General features: G+C 45.3%; 2 protein-coding genes across 2 annotated transcripts in view; one reads left to right on the forward strand and one right to left on the reverse strand.

The window, feature by feature from the left end:
* MRPS33 (mitochondrial ribosomal protein S33) overlaps window positions 1-11,635 on the reverse strand; it is a 56,010-nt gene extending 44,375 nt beyond the window's left edge. Inside the window, exon 1 of the mRNA XM_080666342.1 lies at window positions 11,616-11,635. The gene's annotated coding sequence lies outside the window, so the exon portion shown is untranslated. The remainder of the gene's footprint in view (window positions 1-11,615) is intronic.
* A 155-nt stretch (window positions 11,636-11,790) lies between these two features.
* Window positions 11,791-15,243, forward strand: part of TMEM178B (transmembrane protein 178B) — a 373,172-nt gene continuing 369,719 nt past the window's right edge. Inside the window, exon 1 of the mRNA XM_080665985.1 lies at window positions 11,791-13,802. Within this exon, the coding sequence (XP_080522111.1) occupies window positions 13,421-13,802 (382 nt within the window). The 5' untranslated portion in view covers window positions 11,791-13,420. The remainder of the gene's footprint in view (window positions 13,803-15,243) is intronic.

Below are 15,243 nucleotides of genomic sequence, written 5' to 3' on the forward strand. Positions count from 1 at the left end.
TATCTTGACTATTTCCACCAGTAGATACTTTACAGATGAGCTTTAGAAGTTCCAATAAAACCTATTGAGATTTTTTTCTTTTTTTTAAAACAGGAAAGACTTTTTCCCTTTTTTTTTTTAATATATTTTATTGATTTTTTACAGAGAGGAAAGGAGAGGGATAGAGAGTTAGAAACATCGATGAGAGAGAAACATCGATCAGCTGCCTCCTGCACACCTCCTACTGGGGATGTGCCCGCAACCAAGTTACATGCCCTTGACCGGAATCGAACCCGGGACCTTTCAGTCCGCAGGCCGACGCTCTATCCACTGAGCCAAACCGGTTTTGGCAAACCTATTGAGATTTTGATTGGAAGTATGTTAAATCTATACATGATTCTGTAAAACATTGACTTTTTTACAGTGTTGTGTTTCATTCAGAAACAAGGTAGGTTTCTATATTTTTTTTAGGTTATTTATGTCTCTTGATAAAATTTTGTAGTTTTTTTCATATAAAGCCTCACTTTCTTTGCAACTGTTATTCTTTTTTTTAAAATTTTTTAAAATTGTTTGAAGTATTACAAATAGTAGTACATATGTCTCCTTTTTTTTTCCCCATTGACCTCCCCCCGGCCTCCCCTTCCCCCCAGTACATGCCTTTACCTGCCGCAACTGTTATTCTTAAGTATATATATATTTTTGTTATTGTGAATGGGATAGTTTTCCAATATATTTTAAAATAGTTAGTTGCTATCATATTGGAATATGTTGATTCCTGTGCATTTTAAAAAATATTAGGCCATCTTATCAAACTCTCTTATTAACATTAATAGTTATTAGTTTATTTTTTGAGTTTTTAGTCATACTATTCACATATAGTAATAGTTTTTGCATTCTCCTTTCCAATTATTGTAACTCTTATTTCTGTTCCCTGCCCTATTATTGATCCAAATATTAAATAGTGATGATAGAGCTACTTGTTTTGATCCTGATTTTATGGCAATATTTCTAGAGCTCCACTGTGTGTCAGTCCATTCTAGCCTGTTTGCTCTCAGATTTACTTGATTTTCCTTGCTCTGTTCCACTGTAAGGGGCTGGCATTTGCAGTATGAATATCCCAAATCTCCCAGGTCAGCTGGTGTCCATCTGGGTTCAGCCAATGGGAGGTCCTGGCAAGAGGTTGCTGAGCAGAAGAAAAGGAGAAGCCAGGGTATTTCGCCCCTATTTTCAGCTACAGGTAGCAACTCTAGCAGTAGCTGCCTCCATTTCATGGCTCCAGTTCTGGCCAGACAGGTATCTTTTGCTGGTCCCAGGAATACCCTTTCCTCTTTTTGCTCCTCCAGTTCAGATGCCTAGCATGAAGGTCTCTGCCATGTTTAGAGGTCCTGCATTTATCGCCCCCGCCCCCACTCTCTCTCTCAGACACACACACACACACAGTGGCTGTATTGAAGAACTCATGCTTGTCTCTAATGTCTTGGGATTCTGCATTAGTGCCAGCATAGCATAGTTTGTCATCTGCTCTTCTAATCAACATGGTATAGGGCCCAGGAAATGCTTCTTTATACCCCTTGTCCTGTGTCCTCAAAACACAAGGCAACTGCATCTGAATGCCTTTAAGTTTTGCAGATGTTGGGGATAGGTACTGCTTTGGAGTGCTGAGAGGATTTGAGGGTGGAGGCACTTTGATAAAAAAAAAGGTGACATGATTAACCTGTCAAATCCTGCCTCTATGCATGGTAGATTTTTTTAATAAGGAAGTATTTTCCTGCAATGATGAGCATCCATTTTCTTGTTTCTCTTTGTGTTACAATTCATGGTTCTGGAGTTACACATGAATTAGGGTGGTAATTGCACCCAGGAACCAGGAACTGAGGAATGTCTTGCAGTGTTATGCTCTTGCAATTCATATTACTCTTAAACTATAAGTATATGTCTAGACCTAACCTGAATTTTGGCCTAAAATTCAGAAGCATTCTTTATGACATGTATGAAATGTAGTTTGAATTTGTTATGAGAGATGTGGCCTCCACTGAGCCAATAGTCACGAAGTTTTTTTGGAGAAATTAAAAAATTATGATATGTCTTGAATCTATCCATAGATGGAACACATTAAATTTGACCTTATAGCCACTTAAGACATATGACGAACATGTTGACCAAATGCTGTTAAAGCCATTACATTTAATTTAGAAAGCTGATGAGATATACTAGAATAGCCAGATGAAACAACAGAAGATCCAAAAAGACAGCAAAATGTGGTCTTCAGTAGAAAATGAAATTAATTTTGGATTTGAGCTAGCTATAATTTTTTTAATATAAACTATAGACAAAAGCAGATCTAGGTTGGGTAATTTCTCACTTAAAAGGACTAATAATATTTTTAAAATAAAAAATGGTATTCTAAGTAGAAATAAACTGCATGTAAATCAAAAGTGATATTCTAGTAAAATATAAGGAAATTAGAACAGGGAAATGCAAATGTTTTTGTGACTTTAAAGAAGATTTATGTGCAAATAATCCCAAAGTAATGTCTGTAGTAATTATTTTCCAATCGTTATAGATTAAGATAAGGTCTTGATTGTAGAGAGATTTGAACACATTAAGTAATATAGCACAATTTTTGGTTTTCTTCATTCTAGCATTGGAATATTTGAAAGAATTTTTTAATAAATATTGTATAGATTGAAATATTATTTTAAGAGATAGTAAAATCATGATATATACAATAATTATTTTTTAAATATTATTTTAAATATATTTTTATTGATTTCAGAGAGGAAGGGAGAAGGAGAGAGAGGTAGAAACATAAATGATGTGAGAAACCAAGATGGCGGCATAGGTAAGCACCTAAACTGCTGCCTTGCACAACAATTTCAAAACTACAACTAAAAGAACGGACACCATCCAGAACCACAGGAAAGCTGGCTGAGTGAAAATTCTACAACTAGAAGGAAAGAGAAAAGCTCACAGAGAATTGGAGGTACGGCAAAGGGTCTTTGTGCACGCAGAGAGGAAGGGCGGCTGAGAGCCTGGCTGACTTTCTCTGGTGGAAGGGGGAAGGAAGCCCCCGACCGCACTGAACCCCAGTTCTGACTGCACTGATTCCCAGTCCCGGGCGAAACCCCGTGGACCCAGGCTTATACATGGGGAGTCTGGACTGTCAGGTAGAGAGAAAGGCACCCGGAGACTTGGAGACCCGGGGGAGCTCTGGCGGGCAGGGGTCTGGAGGCGTGCGCGCCAGTGTGCACAAAGGCTGCGGAGGTTGCCACAGGCTTTCCCTAGTGGAAGGGAGTCAGAAGCTCCTGACTGCACTGAGCCCCAGTTCTGACTGCACTGAACCCCAGTTCCAGGCGAGCCCCTGGGGACCCATGCTCTTGTGGGGGGAATCGGGACTCTCTGGCAGAGACTCGGGAGCCAGGGAAGGCAGAGGTCTGGCGGCGCACGCGCGCACCAGGGCAAGGCTGACTGGAAGCCAAGACTGTCTGCTCCGCCCTCAGACTCCACCCCATCCAAGCTGAGCACAGAGGCTACTGCAATTTGGCAAGTCTAATCCTATAAGGCTGTCTCCAGCACCGAAAATCTCCCAGTGTAGACACAGCCGATCCTTACAGCCAACTGGCCTGGAGGTCAATTCCTCCCAGTGATACCAACAACAATCAAGACTTAACTACAACAAGGCTGTACACGCAGTCCACAAAGGGGTGCACCAAGAGTGTCCACCTCAGGTTAACTGGGGAGGCCGACCCGCTGGGCCATATAGGAAACCTAGCACACAAATCTACCCTACCAAGACAGGGAAGCAGTGAAAATGTGGCATCAAAGAAACAGATCACAAATGAAAGAAATGGAGGAAAACAAACGACTGGACATAGAATTCAAAACCACGGTTTTAAGGCTTTTCAAGAATATCCTAGAAAAGGCCGATAAATATAACGAGACCCTCGAAGATATGAAAAAGGACCAACTAGAAATTAAACATACACTGACTGAAATAAAAAATATTATGCAGAGACCTCACAACAGACTAGAGGAACACAAGAATCAAGTCAAAGAATTGAAATACAAAGAAGCAAAAAACACTCAACCAAAAAAGCAAAAAGCAAAAAAAAATCCAAAAAGTTGAAGATAGTGTAAGAAGACTCTGGGACAACTTCAAGCATACCAACATCAGAATTATGGGGGTGCCAGAAGAAGAGAGAGAGCAAGATACTGAAAACCTATTTGAAGAAATAATGACAGAAAACTTCCCCCACCTGGTGAAAGAAATAGACTTACAAATCCAGGAAGCGCACAGAACCCCAAACAAAAGGAACCCAAAGAGGACCACACCAAGACACATCATAATTAAAATGCCAAGAGCAAAAGACAAAGAGAGAATCTTAAAAGCAGCAAGAGAAAAACAGTTAATTACCTACAAGGGAGCACCCATACGATTGTCAGCTGATTTCTCAACAGAAACTATGCAGGCCAGACGGGAGTGGCAAGAAATTTTCAAAGTGATGAATAGCAAGAACCTACAACCAAGATTACTCTACCCAGCAAAGCTATCATTCAGAATTGAAGGGAATATAAAGAGCTTCACAGATAAGAAAAAGCTAAAGGAGTTCATCACCACCAAACCAGTATTATATGAAATGCTGAAAGGTATCCTTCAAGAAGAGGAAGAAGAAAAAAGTAAAGATAAAAATTATGAACAACAAATACATATCTATCAACAAGTGAACCTAAAAATCAAGTGAATTAAAAACCTGAGGAACAGAATAATCTGGTGAATATAATAGAATCAGGGGCATAGAAAGGGAGTGGATTGATAATTCTCAGGGGGAAAGGGGTAGGGGGTGTTCAGGAAGAGACTGGACAAAAATCATACACCTATGGATGAGGACAGTGGTGGGGAGGTAAGGGCAGAAGGTGGGGTGGGAACCGGGTGGAAAAAGGAGAAACAATTGTAATAATCTGAATAAAGATTTATTTAAAAAAAAAAAAAGAAACATCAATAATGTCAGGGAATTATTGATTGGATGCTTCTTGCCCGTCCCCCACTGGGGATCAAGTCCGCAACCCTGGGCATGTGCCCTTGACCGGAATCGAACCCGGGACCCTTCAGTCCGCAGGCCGACGCTCTGTCTACTGAGCCAAACCAGCTAGGGCTACAATAATTATTTATATGATAAAGTAATATAGTATTTTTTGCATTAACAATAACTTGTCATATGTGATCATTACAATTCTTAAACATAACATGTAATATTCAAAACATAAGTATTGCTTTAAGAATTTTATTGACACTTCCAATGGAAGTGTTCCTGCCTCAGTAGAGTGAAGTTCCTCCAAATTGAAATTAATTTAAGAAAACAAGACAATAGCTCAGTGGAGGCCTGGGGTGGGACGGGAACTGGTTGGAGGGGGACCCTGAGGGGAAAAGGAGGGACTTCTGTAATACTCCCAACAATAAAGATAAAAAAATAAAAATAAAAATAGAAAACAAAAAAAGCCCCTCCAACTATCTAAAAACTACAGCCAATCAAAAACAGTTGTCAAAAATATTTGGCATTCCCATCAAGAAAATATAAAGTTATGTGAAAATCTTGATTATAATAATGATTGCTCTGAAATAAAAGTCAAGAAAAATAAGTCTAATGAAATATGTATTATAAGTTATGAATTATGAATGTCTTTGTTTTATTACTCATCTGAACATTGCTGGCCCATTAATACATGAGCAATGATAATTAATTTGCTTCTCTTTGTTATTTTGCCAACTTTTACTGGTACAAAGAACATAACTTTACACATTTGAAAATTTTGTCATCATAAAGGTATTTGTAATGTAGAAGAATAGAACATTTTAATTTAACAATTTGTCATTTGACTTTTACCTGTTAAACATTGAGCTACATTGTGTGTAGGCCTCCCTTTGTGTACTTGCCCTGGACTCTTTGTTGGGGGTGAGCTTGCCTTCAGCCTAGGGTAATAGTGGCTTTCTCCTATCAACTTCCTATTACTTGCCTGGCTTCTTGGTTCTTTCGTCACCCTTTTATTTTGCACAAATACGCAGATACATGCCTATTTCTAAATGCCCCCCCCTTTTTTTACATAAAAGGTAGAATTATGGGTTGAATAGTGTTCCCCCAAAAGACATGTTGAAATCCTAACACCTGTGACTTTAAAATGTGACCTCATTTAGAAACAGTGTCATTGTAGATGTAATTAGTTAAGATGTGGTTATGCTGGAGTAGTGTAGGCTTCAAATTCAGTGCAACCATTGTCTTTATATGTAGAGAGAGATTTGGAGACAGAGGAAGGATGATGTGAGAGAAGATGGTTTTGTGATGACAGAGGCAGAGATTGTAGTGAAGCATATAAGCCATAGAATGTCAGGGGTGCCAGCAGCTCTGGAAGCTGGAGGAAGGAAGAATCCTCTCCAACATGTTTCAGAGGGAGCATGGTCCTGCCAACACCTTGATTTTGGACTTCTAGCCTCTAGAACTGTGCAACAATACATTTCTGATATTTTAAGACACCTAGCTTAAGGTACATAGCAGACTTAGGAAGTAATACAGGTAGCATAATAAAGATACTCTTTGCCTCTGTGCATTTCTACAGACCAGGTACCGAGAAGTACATCTTCTGGGTTATAACAAACATGTATTTTTCATATTAATGGCTACTCCAAATTGCTCTCCAGATTGTATCTCCAATTGTATCAGTGTATGCTCCTACCAGTAGTGCGTGAGAGCATGTTTCCTTATGCCCTGGCCAAACTTTAACAGACATGTAGTATCTTTTATGCTGATGGGTGACAAGCAGCATTAAAAAAAGATTGCATTCTCTGATTACTAGTGAGGTTGAGTTTTTTTTAAAATGTTAATTTCCATTTGAATTTTTTCTGTAGATTCTCTTTTTTTAAAAAAAATACTTTATTGATTTTCTTACGGAGAGGAAGGGAGAGGGATAGAGTTAGAAACATCGATGAGAGAGAAACATCGATCAGCCGCCTCCTGCACATTCCCCACTGGGGATGTGCCCGCAACCAAGGTACATGTCCTTGACCGGAATCAAACCTGGGACCCTTGAGTCCGCAGGCCAACTCTCTATCCACCAAGCCAAACCAGTTAGGGCTGTAAATTTTATTTATATAAACCTTTGTCCATTTTTTCTGTTGTGTTATTTGTTTTATTCCTATGAGTTTGAAATATTTCTTTATGCAGAAGATGATCTTATTCATTTTCAACCATTCTTAGTTTAGGAAGAGTTTTTTTTTTTTTTTTAAATATATTTTATTGATTTTTTACAGAGAGGAAGAGAGAGGGATAGAGAGTTAGAAACATCGATGAGAGAGAAACATCGATCAGCTGCCTCCTGCACACCTCCCACTGGGGATGTGCCTGCAACCAAGGTACATGCCCTTGACTGGAATCAAACCTGGGACCTTTCAATCTGCAGGCCGACGCTCTATCCACTGAGCCAAACTGGTCAGGGCTAGGAAGAGCTTTTAAATATCAATAATGTTTGTTGGGTTTAACTGGTTGTCTTTTCAGCCTCTAGTGAGATGGTCAAATGATATTTACTTGACCTGTTGATATGAGGTAACTATAATTGTAAGAACTTTAAAAAGCAGAGTAGTTAAATATTTTATGGGCAAGAGGAATGATTCCAATATGAGAATTTTCAAAACATGTTTAGAGGGATGCCTGGTTAGAACAGAGGGTGTGTCTAAGGGGGTGTGACACTGAAGTCTTTGTGGGGTATTGTACCCAGGTAAAGAGTTAGAGCTTTACTGTACAGGCAAGACAGAACTACCATAGAACTTTGAGTAAAAGTTAACTTAGAATTTAATAAGATTAATATGATGGTGTGGTCGAAACTGGTTTGGCTCAGTGGATAGAGCTTCGGCCCGTGGACTGAAGGGTCCCGGGTTCGATTCTGGTCAAGGGCATGTACCTTGGTTGCGGGCACATCCCCAGTAGGGGGTGTGCAGGAGGCAGCTGATCGATGTTTCTCTCTCATTGATGTTTCTAACTCTCTATTCCTCTCCCTTCCTCTCTGTAAAAAGTCAATAAAATATATTTAAAAAAATATGATGGTGTGGTTGGAGGAAGCAGAAAATAAAAGCAAAGAGTACCCAGGAGTGAGATGAAAATAGCCATTTGCTATAATGACCCTAATCCTATATAATAAAAGCCTAATATGCAAATTGTCCCCTCAGGCTGTCATTCAACTGGGAGTTCAACCAGGAGACCGGGAGTTCGACCTCTTGCTATGACATGCACTGACCACCAGGGGGAGGCACAGAACATAGCAGGCACTGGCGATGCGGCGCTGGCGGCAGGCAGCAGTGGAGGTGCTGCTGGCCCTGATGGGCCCCGACGAAAGCGGGATCACAGTGGGATGGTGGACAGGTGAGCGGATGGTGCCAGGCCAAGGTGGATGTGAGTAGGGGCCCCGATCTCAGACAGCGACCAGCGGCGGTGGCTGGGGCCCGGCCCCGATTGATCGCCCACAGGTGGGATGATGGAGCAGGTGAGGGGGCAGTGCCAGGCCAAGGTGGGGTGCCAGGTGGGGCTGCGGGGCTGTGAGGCTGGGGGCACAAGCTGGGGCCCAGTCTCCACAGGCCACCCCGAGGGTCCCCACCCGTGCACAAATTTGTGCACCAGGCCTCTAGTAAGGAATAATATCTAAGTTGTGTGAAGCTAATTAGGAAACCAGGAATACAAATATACTATAAGAGGACTTCTGTTTGGGCAAGTGACATACTATTGATAGATGGCAAAGAGAAAGCACACCTCATCAATTTTTATTTTTATTCCAATTGACAATGTCAATGAGAGTGATTTTCAGACTGAAGGTGGGGTGTAGAGTGGAACAAATATGACAACTGAAGACAGATCACAATGGGTGAAATCATAGGAAAGCATCTATCTACTCTGGGTGAACTATACTCCAGGAAAATGAGAGAACTTTTAATTATACCTCTGAATGTCTGTTGCTGACCTTAGAGAAAACTTGGAGAATGTAAATGTTGCTTTTCTTAAAAAAGGCATGTATGTGTGTGTGTGTGTGTGTGTGTGTGTGTGTGTGTGTGTTGCAAAGGAAATTCCAAATTTCAAAAATGTGGATTTCACAAACTGAAAATCCATGATCTTAATGTCATTTGGGGGTAAGATCCTAGAATAGCATTCAAAAGGGGTGACTTTCAGGCTCCTAGAAGAGAAAGCAAGGATCATTAGAACTCTATATGGGTCATGTAAAAAATGACTGACCACGTTTTCTTCATCGATTGACATGACTTAGATAAAAGAGCTCTGTTAAATGCAAGCAAGTGCAAGGGGTATTAAGCCTGGAAGGAAGAAAGCTTAGGGAGACAACAATGGCTGATATCAAGTATGAGAAGGACCATTAAATGGAAGAGGAATCAGGTATCTGTGGGCTTATCAAAGGCCAACGGGTAGGATAACTAGATACCATTCAGTATAAGGAAGAACTTTCTAACCACTTACAGAGCAGGGTGCTTGCCCAGAGAGTGATTTCCCCATCATGGTAAGTAGGCAAGCAGAGCCTGGTCAATTACTTCTTGGGAAATGTTCTAGGAGAGATTAATGCATTGTTGTGTGGTTGACTCTTAAGTACCTTCTGATTTTGAGATTCTATAATCCTACAACAGTGCAGGTGCAAATGGGAAGGACTAGGTTGGAAATACAGAGATAGTGTAGCTAGTGAATTGGAAGAAGACAGAAGAAAGGTAAATCACTCAATTAAGAAAAGAAAGGCATGTAGTCATATAGTCTGACTCTAGAAGAAGAATTCACCATCTTTTTAGTCCTAAAGACCAGGGTCATCCACAAATGGTGTAGGGCTGTCCAAGAAAATTGCACTTGAAAGCAGGTCTCAAGTCAACATCTTTCACCGGCTTTTGGGGAGGTCATCAAGGACAAAACTTTAAAAATAGAATTTTAATGATGATCAGAAAGAAGGAGGACAGTGGGGTCTTTTCCCCAGCAGGGCCAAATCACAGGACTACTGGGTGGGGAGTGGTGGGCTAGGCACATGCTTGGAAGCAGGCCGAAGGCCCAGGCCAGGAGAAAGTTAAAAAACAGTAACAAGAAAGGAGAGGAATAATGTAAGAGGAAGGAAAGATAAAGGCAAACTTAACAGGCATATTTATTGTGAATGGGCAACTGCCTGGGCTTCCAGGGGTCTCTGGGGCACCTCTTTCAGCTGGTTCTCAGGGGAGAAGAGAGTCACAAATCAGGAGATTGAGGCTCTAATGCTGGCTGTGCCCCAATTTCCTGAGTGACCTTGTGGATGTCATTTCACCTTTCTGCCTCCTCCCTACTGTCAAACGCAGGCATCCTGTTAGTCTAAAAGTGCTCTGGGCTTTACAGAAAAGAATAGCTCCAGAAATTTATGACATTGTCTGCATGTGTGCTGAATGTTTGCCCTTGTTTCCATATTTTCACTGTTGGGGGAGGGAGAATTGTTAAGAGAAGGGTGGAAAGAAAGGTGAGAAGCCATTGGGGCCAAAGTCTCTTGGCTCCGCCTCATCAGCCTAGGGAACCCAGGGGACCCGGAGCTGGCAAAGGACACAGTCCCTGCCCAGCCAGGCATCCGAGATCCGCGGACATCCCCAGTTTCTGCTGTCCTTTCAGCAAATCCCATTGCAGCATCAAGGATGAGTGAGGCACGCCCCTCCCCCACTAGATGGCACTGAAACGCCTTGTAGGCGATTTTAAAAACGCAGGAAGGAGAAAAAAGAAAAAAAAATATGGTGGAGGTGCGCTCATTTTGGCTTGCAGGCCCCATTGTGCAAAAAAGCGTGCCGGAAACTCTTTTTTCTGGGGGCATTTCTTCACGCAGCAGAGTGGGCCCTCGACTTTGGAGTGAGGGTAAAATGAGGGGTGAGCATTAGAGTGAAAAATCTAGGGTTTCAACCTGGGAGGGTGGCTCCCTTTGCGGCGCTGTCTCACGTGAGCAGGGAAGTGGGATGAAGTGGGACGCGCCTGCGGCCCACCAGCTCAAGGTCTGGGGTCCCTCACTACCTCCCAGAGCCTGGGCAGAGCCTAAATTCAGCTGCCACCCAGATAAGGACAAATTTCCATACCCACGTTTCATTGAACCCCACTACCCTCCTCAAAGCGCGAACCCCCGAGCGTTTTCAAAATATGTTAAGCACCTTCTCAATTAAAATTCTCCTCTTGTCTTGAAGGGACCAATTTTCTTTCTTTTTTTTTCCTTCTGAGGAGGGAGGTGGAAGTGGGTGTGTGTCGGGGAGTCTGGTGCTGGCGTGGGGCTGGCGGTGATAACCTGCGGACTCAATCAGCCTCTGGAGCAAACGCCTATAGCTAGCGAGACAGCGCCGGAGGCTTTCTGGGGAAAACAAAGATCAAACTGGATCCAAGACATCAGCGGTGCAAACCGGGGACTCAGCGAACTTCAGTCTCCCAGAATGCCCACTCCGCAATAAGCAGTCTTTTCTTTAAAGAACTGTGGCCGATTTGAGGGAATTTCCCACCACTGGAGAGATAAACGGGAGAGATGGAGGCTACATTCCTAAATTTATAATAATGCATGCAAACATGCTACATACCACATATATGTATATGTGCATAAATATGGATGTGATGGGCACATACCTATTTCAACACCATTGACTTGCCTGGTCAAAGAATAAGGCTTAGACATTTCGTGCCTGGGAAATGGTGCAGTTTATCTTTAAGGAGGCTAGAAAAATAAGAGATGAGGCTCACGTTGCACGGATGACATCACTAGCCTAGGGCTGCACGCTCCGTGTTCTCGTCTGTGGGTTTTAGCCAAGGCTGCAGCGCCCGGCGCCCGAGAGAGCGCGCGCAGCAGTGGCTTCCTCCGGCGCCCGCACCCGGGCCAGGCGGTTTCCCCAGCCCTCCGGGCGCAGCCTCGGCTCCCGCTCCCCAGCACTAGCCTAGCCCGCGAAGCCCCGGAGCCGCGGCGGCTAGAGGAGGCAGGGAGGGGAAGGCAAACGACTCAGCCTCCCTCCCCCATCCTCGCCCCATCCACCTCGGCGACCACCGCGCACAGGAAGCCTGATCGTGGGACGCGGAGGTCAGGACGCTACTCTCTGCACGCTGCCGAGTGAGCCGGCGTCTTGGCCCTGGGTGGGCTGCGTAGAAAATGGTGCAATCTGAGAGCAGCTAACCGTACTTGGGCAAAGCAGACACGGTGCGAGAGCGCCGGGCTCAGGTGGCAGGGAAGGGGCGGGTTGTTTTGAAGGGCTGGGCCTCTGTGTTCGGTGCCTGCAGTATTTTCTTTGCACCTGGGCAGCACGTTCCCGGGCTCCACGGGAGCCAGATGAAGTGAGGCGGCGGCACAAGAGAGGCGGGCCTGGAGGAGGCCGGGCGGACACTCCAAGAAGAAGACAGCGCAGAGGCAGGCGGCATGACGCCCGGGGGACTGGCTGCCTGGCGGGCTGCGCGCCGAGATCGTGCGACCTGTCCATGGTGTTGAAGACGCCGCGCGCCCAGCTCTGCGCATCCCGTGCCGTGCGCCCTGCCGGGTGCGCCATCCTCGGCTCAGCTTACCCCTTGCGCCAGCTAGCTGCCCCCCAGTCGCCGCAAACCCCGGGACACGGTTCGTCGGGTAACGCCGTCCGGCCCGAGGGGAGGCTTGAATGGCTAGGCCAAAGGCAGAACCAGGAGCTCGCTACGAAAGGTCGGCCAAGACCGTGCGCCCACGGGGAGCCCACCTCTGAGTGCAGCGTGCTGGCCAGACAGAGCAAGGCACCTGCTGGTGACCGGAGGACGGAGATTTCTAAAAGACCCGACTCAGAAAAAAATATTTCTTGGCAGACCGGAAGGGGGAGAGTCGCTGAGAGGGAGACATAGGCGAGACTCGGGGCAGCCAGCCTGGCATCTAGAGGTTTCCTTAGCGGACCGGCCGCTTCGCGGGGGTTCAGTGCATCCTGTCATTGAGTAGCGCCTCCTGACAGCCCGCCCTCACCCCAAGAAAGCTGGGTGAGTGGGCCCCGTCGTCGCCTTCATAGAGAAAGCCCAGCAACCCCACTGCAGTCGAGGGCACTTGGTGTTTAGTTTCCGGCCGGAGGGCTGCGGCGCCCGGAGCTGTGTGCGGATTCGGCCGGTTCCGAGCAATCGCTGCCTGCGGGGCAGAGAGGGGCGGGGGAGGCGGCCTTGCCTTGCTCACTGCCGCCCGAAGCTGTACCTGCCCCGAAGGATGCCCAGGAGCCCGCCAGAGCCCCTCCCGATCAGAACTTTGTAGGCTGCCCGCCCCCACCCCAGTACTCCGGGAGCCGCGCGCAGGCAGGCGGGGGGTGACGGGTAGCCGCCGCGAGTCCCCTCCTGCCCCCCTCCCCCCTTTGGCTCGGCCGCCCGCCGCTTTGTTCCGGGCGCGCGGAGGGAAGGCGAAGCTGCGGCGGATCATGCCCATGGTGTAGCCGCGAAGCGGAGGCATGGCTGCCGGAAGGTTACTGCTCTACACGGGCCTCTCGCTAGCGCTCTGCGCCCTCGGCATGCTGGCCGTGGCCATCTGCTCGGACCACTGGTACGAGACGGACGCCAGGAAGCACAGGGACAGGTGCAAGGCCTTCAACACCCGCCGGATCGATCCTGGCTTCATTTACAACAACAACAACAACTTGCCGCTCCGGGCGAGCCGCTCGCGCCTGGACCGCTGGGAGGGCAAACTCCTCCGGGCCCGGAACCGCAGGCAGCTCTTCGCCATGAGCCCCATTGACGAATGCAGCCGGCAGTACAACTCCACCAACATGGGCCTCTGGAGAAAGTGCCACCGGCTGGGCTTCGACCCCGAGATCGCCGCTCTCATTCGTAAAGGTAAGCACCAGCAGCGAGGCGTGGCGCTGCGGAGAGCCTGGCCCCAGCTAGGCCCGGCAGCCCTCTCCCTCCTAAGCCTGGCGGAGGTCTAGCAAGCCTCCTGGGTCCAGGACGTCAGGTTATCAGGTTCTCCCAAACCTTGGAGTGGCCACAACTTGCCTCCCAATAGCTGGTGACAGAGGCTTACCTCTCCCTCCCTACTCGCCTCTTGTCTTGCATTTGTCTGATGAGATTCTCATGGTCCAGGGTAGGATAATGCTGGATCAGTCTCTTAAAAGACAGGGAATCTATAATGTGCTGTTAACAGAGAAAGCCCTTTAAGAGTGATATGTTGCGGTAGTCAGACTCATAGTTTTAATCTTTTTAGATGTTGAACTGATTCGTCAAGGGAAAGTGAGGGGAACATCTCAAACAGAAGGCCTTACGGATGCCAGGAACGTTTGCTAAAGTGCTGTACTCTACCAGGCATGTTGCAGGCATTGGTCATATAAATATCAACAGATTTCAGCTCCTGCCCTATGGCAGCTCAAAGCCTGTTGACCAGTGGCATCGTACCACAATTCTTGATTTCTCCTTTTGAGAAAGTGGTTGACAAATGACTTTTGTGCATGCAATATTTAGCGGGGTCTAACAAGCACAAAAAAGTAGTTATTCAGGTAACAACAAAGTGGGCACTGCAGAGAAAAAAAGAATACCATACCAAAGTGTACCAAAACAGGAAAAAAAACACACCTGTATTTACAAACCATAAAAATTTGATACTTTAGTATGATCACATACATTTTAAAGTCTGCTTTAAAATGAAATTTGTAAATTTTGCATGACATATACTTTGGGGACCATCCTGTTCCATTAACCCACTAAAATATACTTTAAATATATTTTTATTGATTTCAGAGGGGAATGGAGAGGGAGAGAGAGATAGAAACATCAATGATGAGAGAGAATCATTAATCGGCTGCCTCTGGCCTGCCCCACACTGGAGATTGAGCCTGCAACCAAGGCATGTGCCCTTGACCAGAATCAAACCTGGGACCCTTCCGTCTGCAGGCCGACACTCTATCCACTGAGCCAAACTGGCTAGGGCTGGATATATATTAATATTGCTCTTCTATGGTAGCTATGTCTTGGAAGATGTGGTGTGATCTCAAGAGTCTTCTTTTACTCCCTGCTATGTTTCATTCTTTTCAACTATTAAATGGTGGTGGTAAGCTGAAAACGATGTTATTTATCAGCAGCCTTTGAGGCCAAGATATAAAACAGACCCTTAATATTATAATGGAGGTTTGATGCTTTTTTAAAATATAATTTGTGAGGACAGATGTTCTTTAATTTATAAAAATGTTGAAATGGATAAGAACTGTTAATAAAAATGTCAGTTGTTTAAGAATGACAAGCAGTAGGTCTGGTCTAGGTGGCCAATCAGACTTAGGTGAGGTAA

Source organism: Plecotus auritus (assembly GCF_963455305.1).
Source record: "Plecotus auritus genome assembly, chromosome: 4".
NCBI classification, from domain to species: domain Eukaryota; kingdom Metazoa; phylum Chordata; class Mammalia; order Chiroptera; family Vespertilionidae; genus Plecotus; species Plecotus auritus.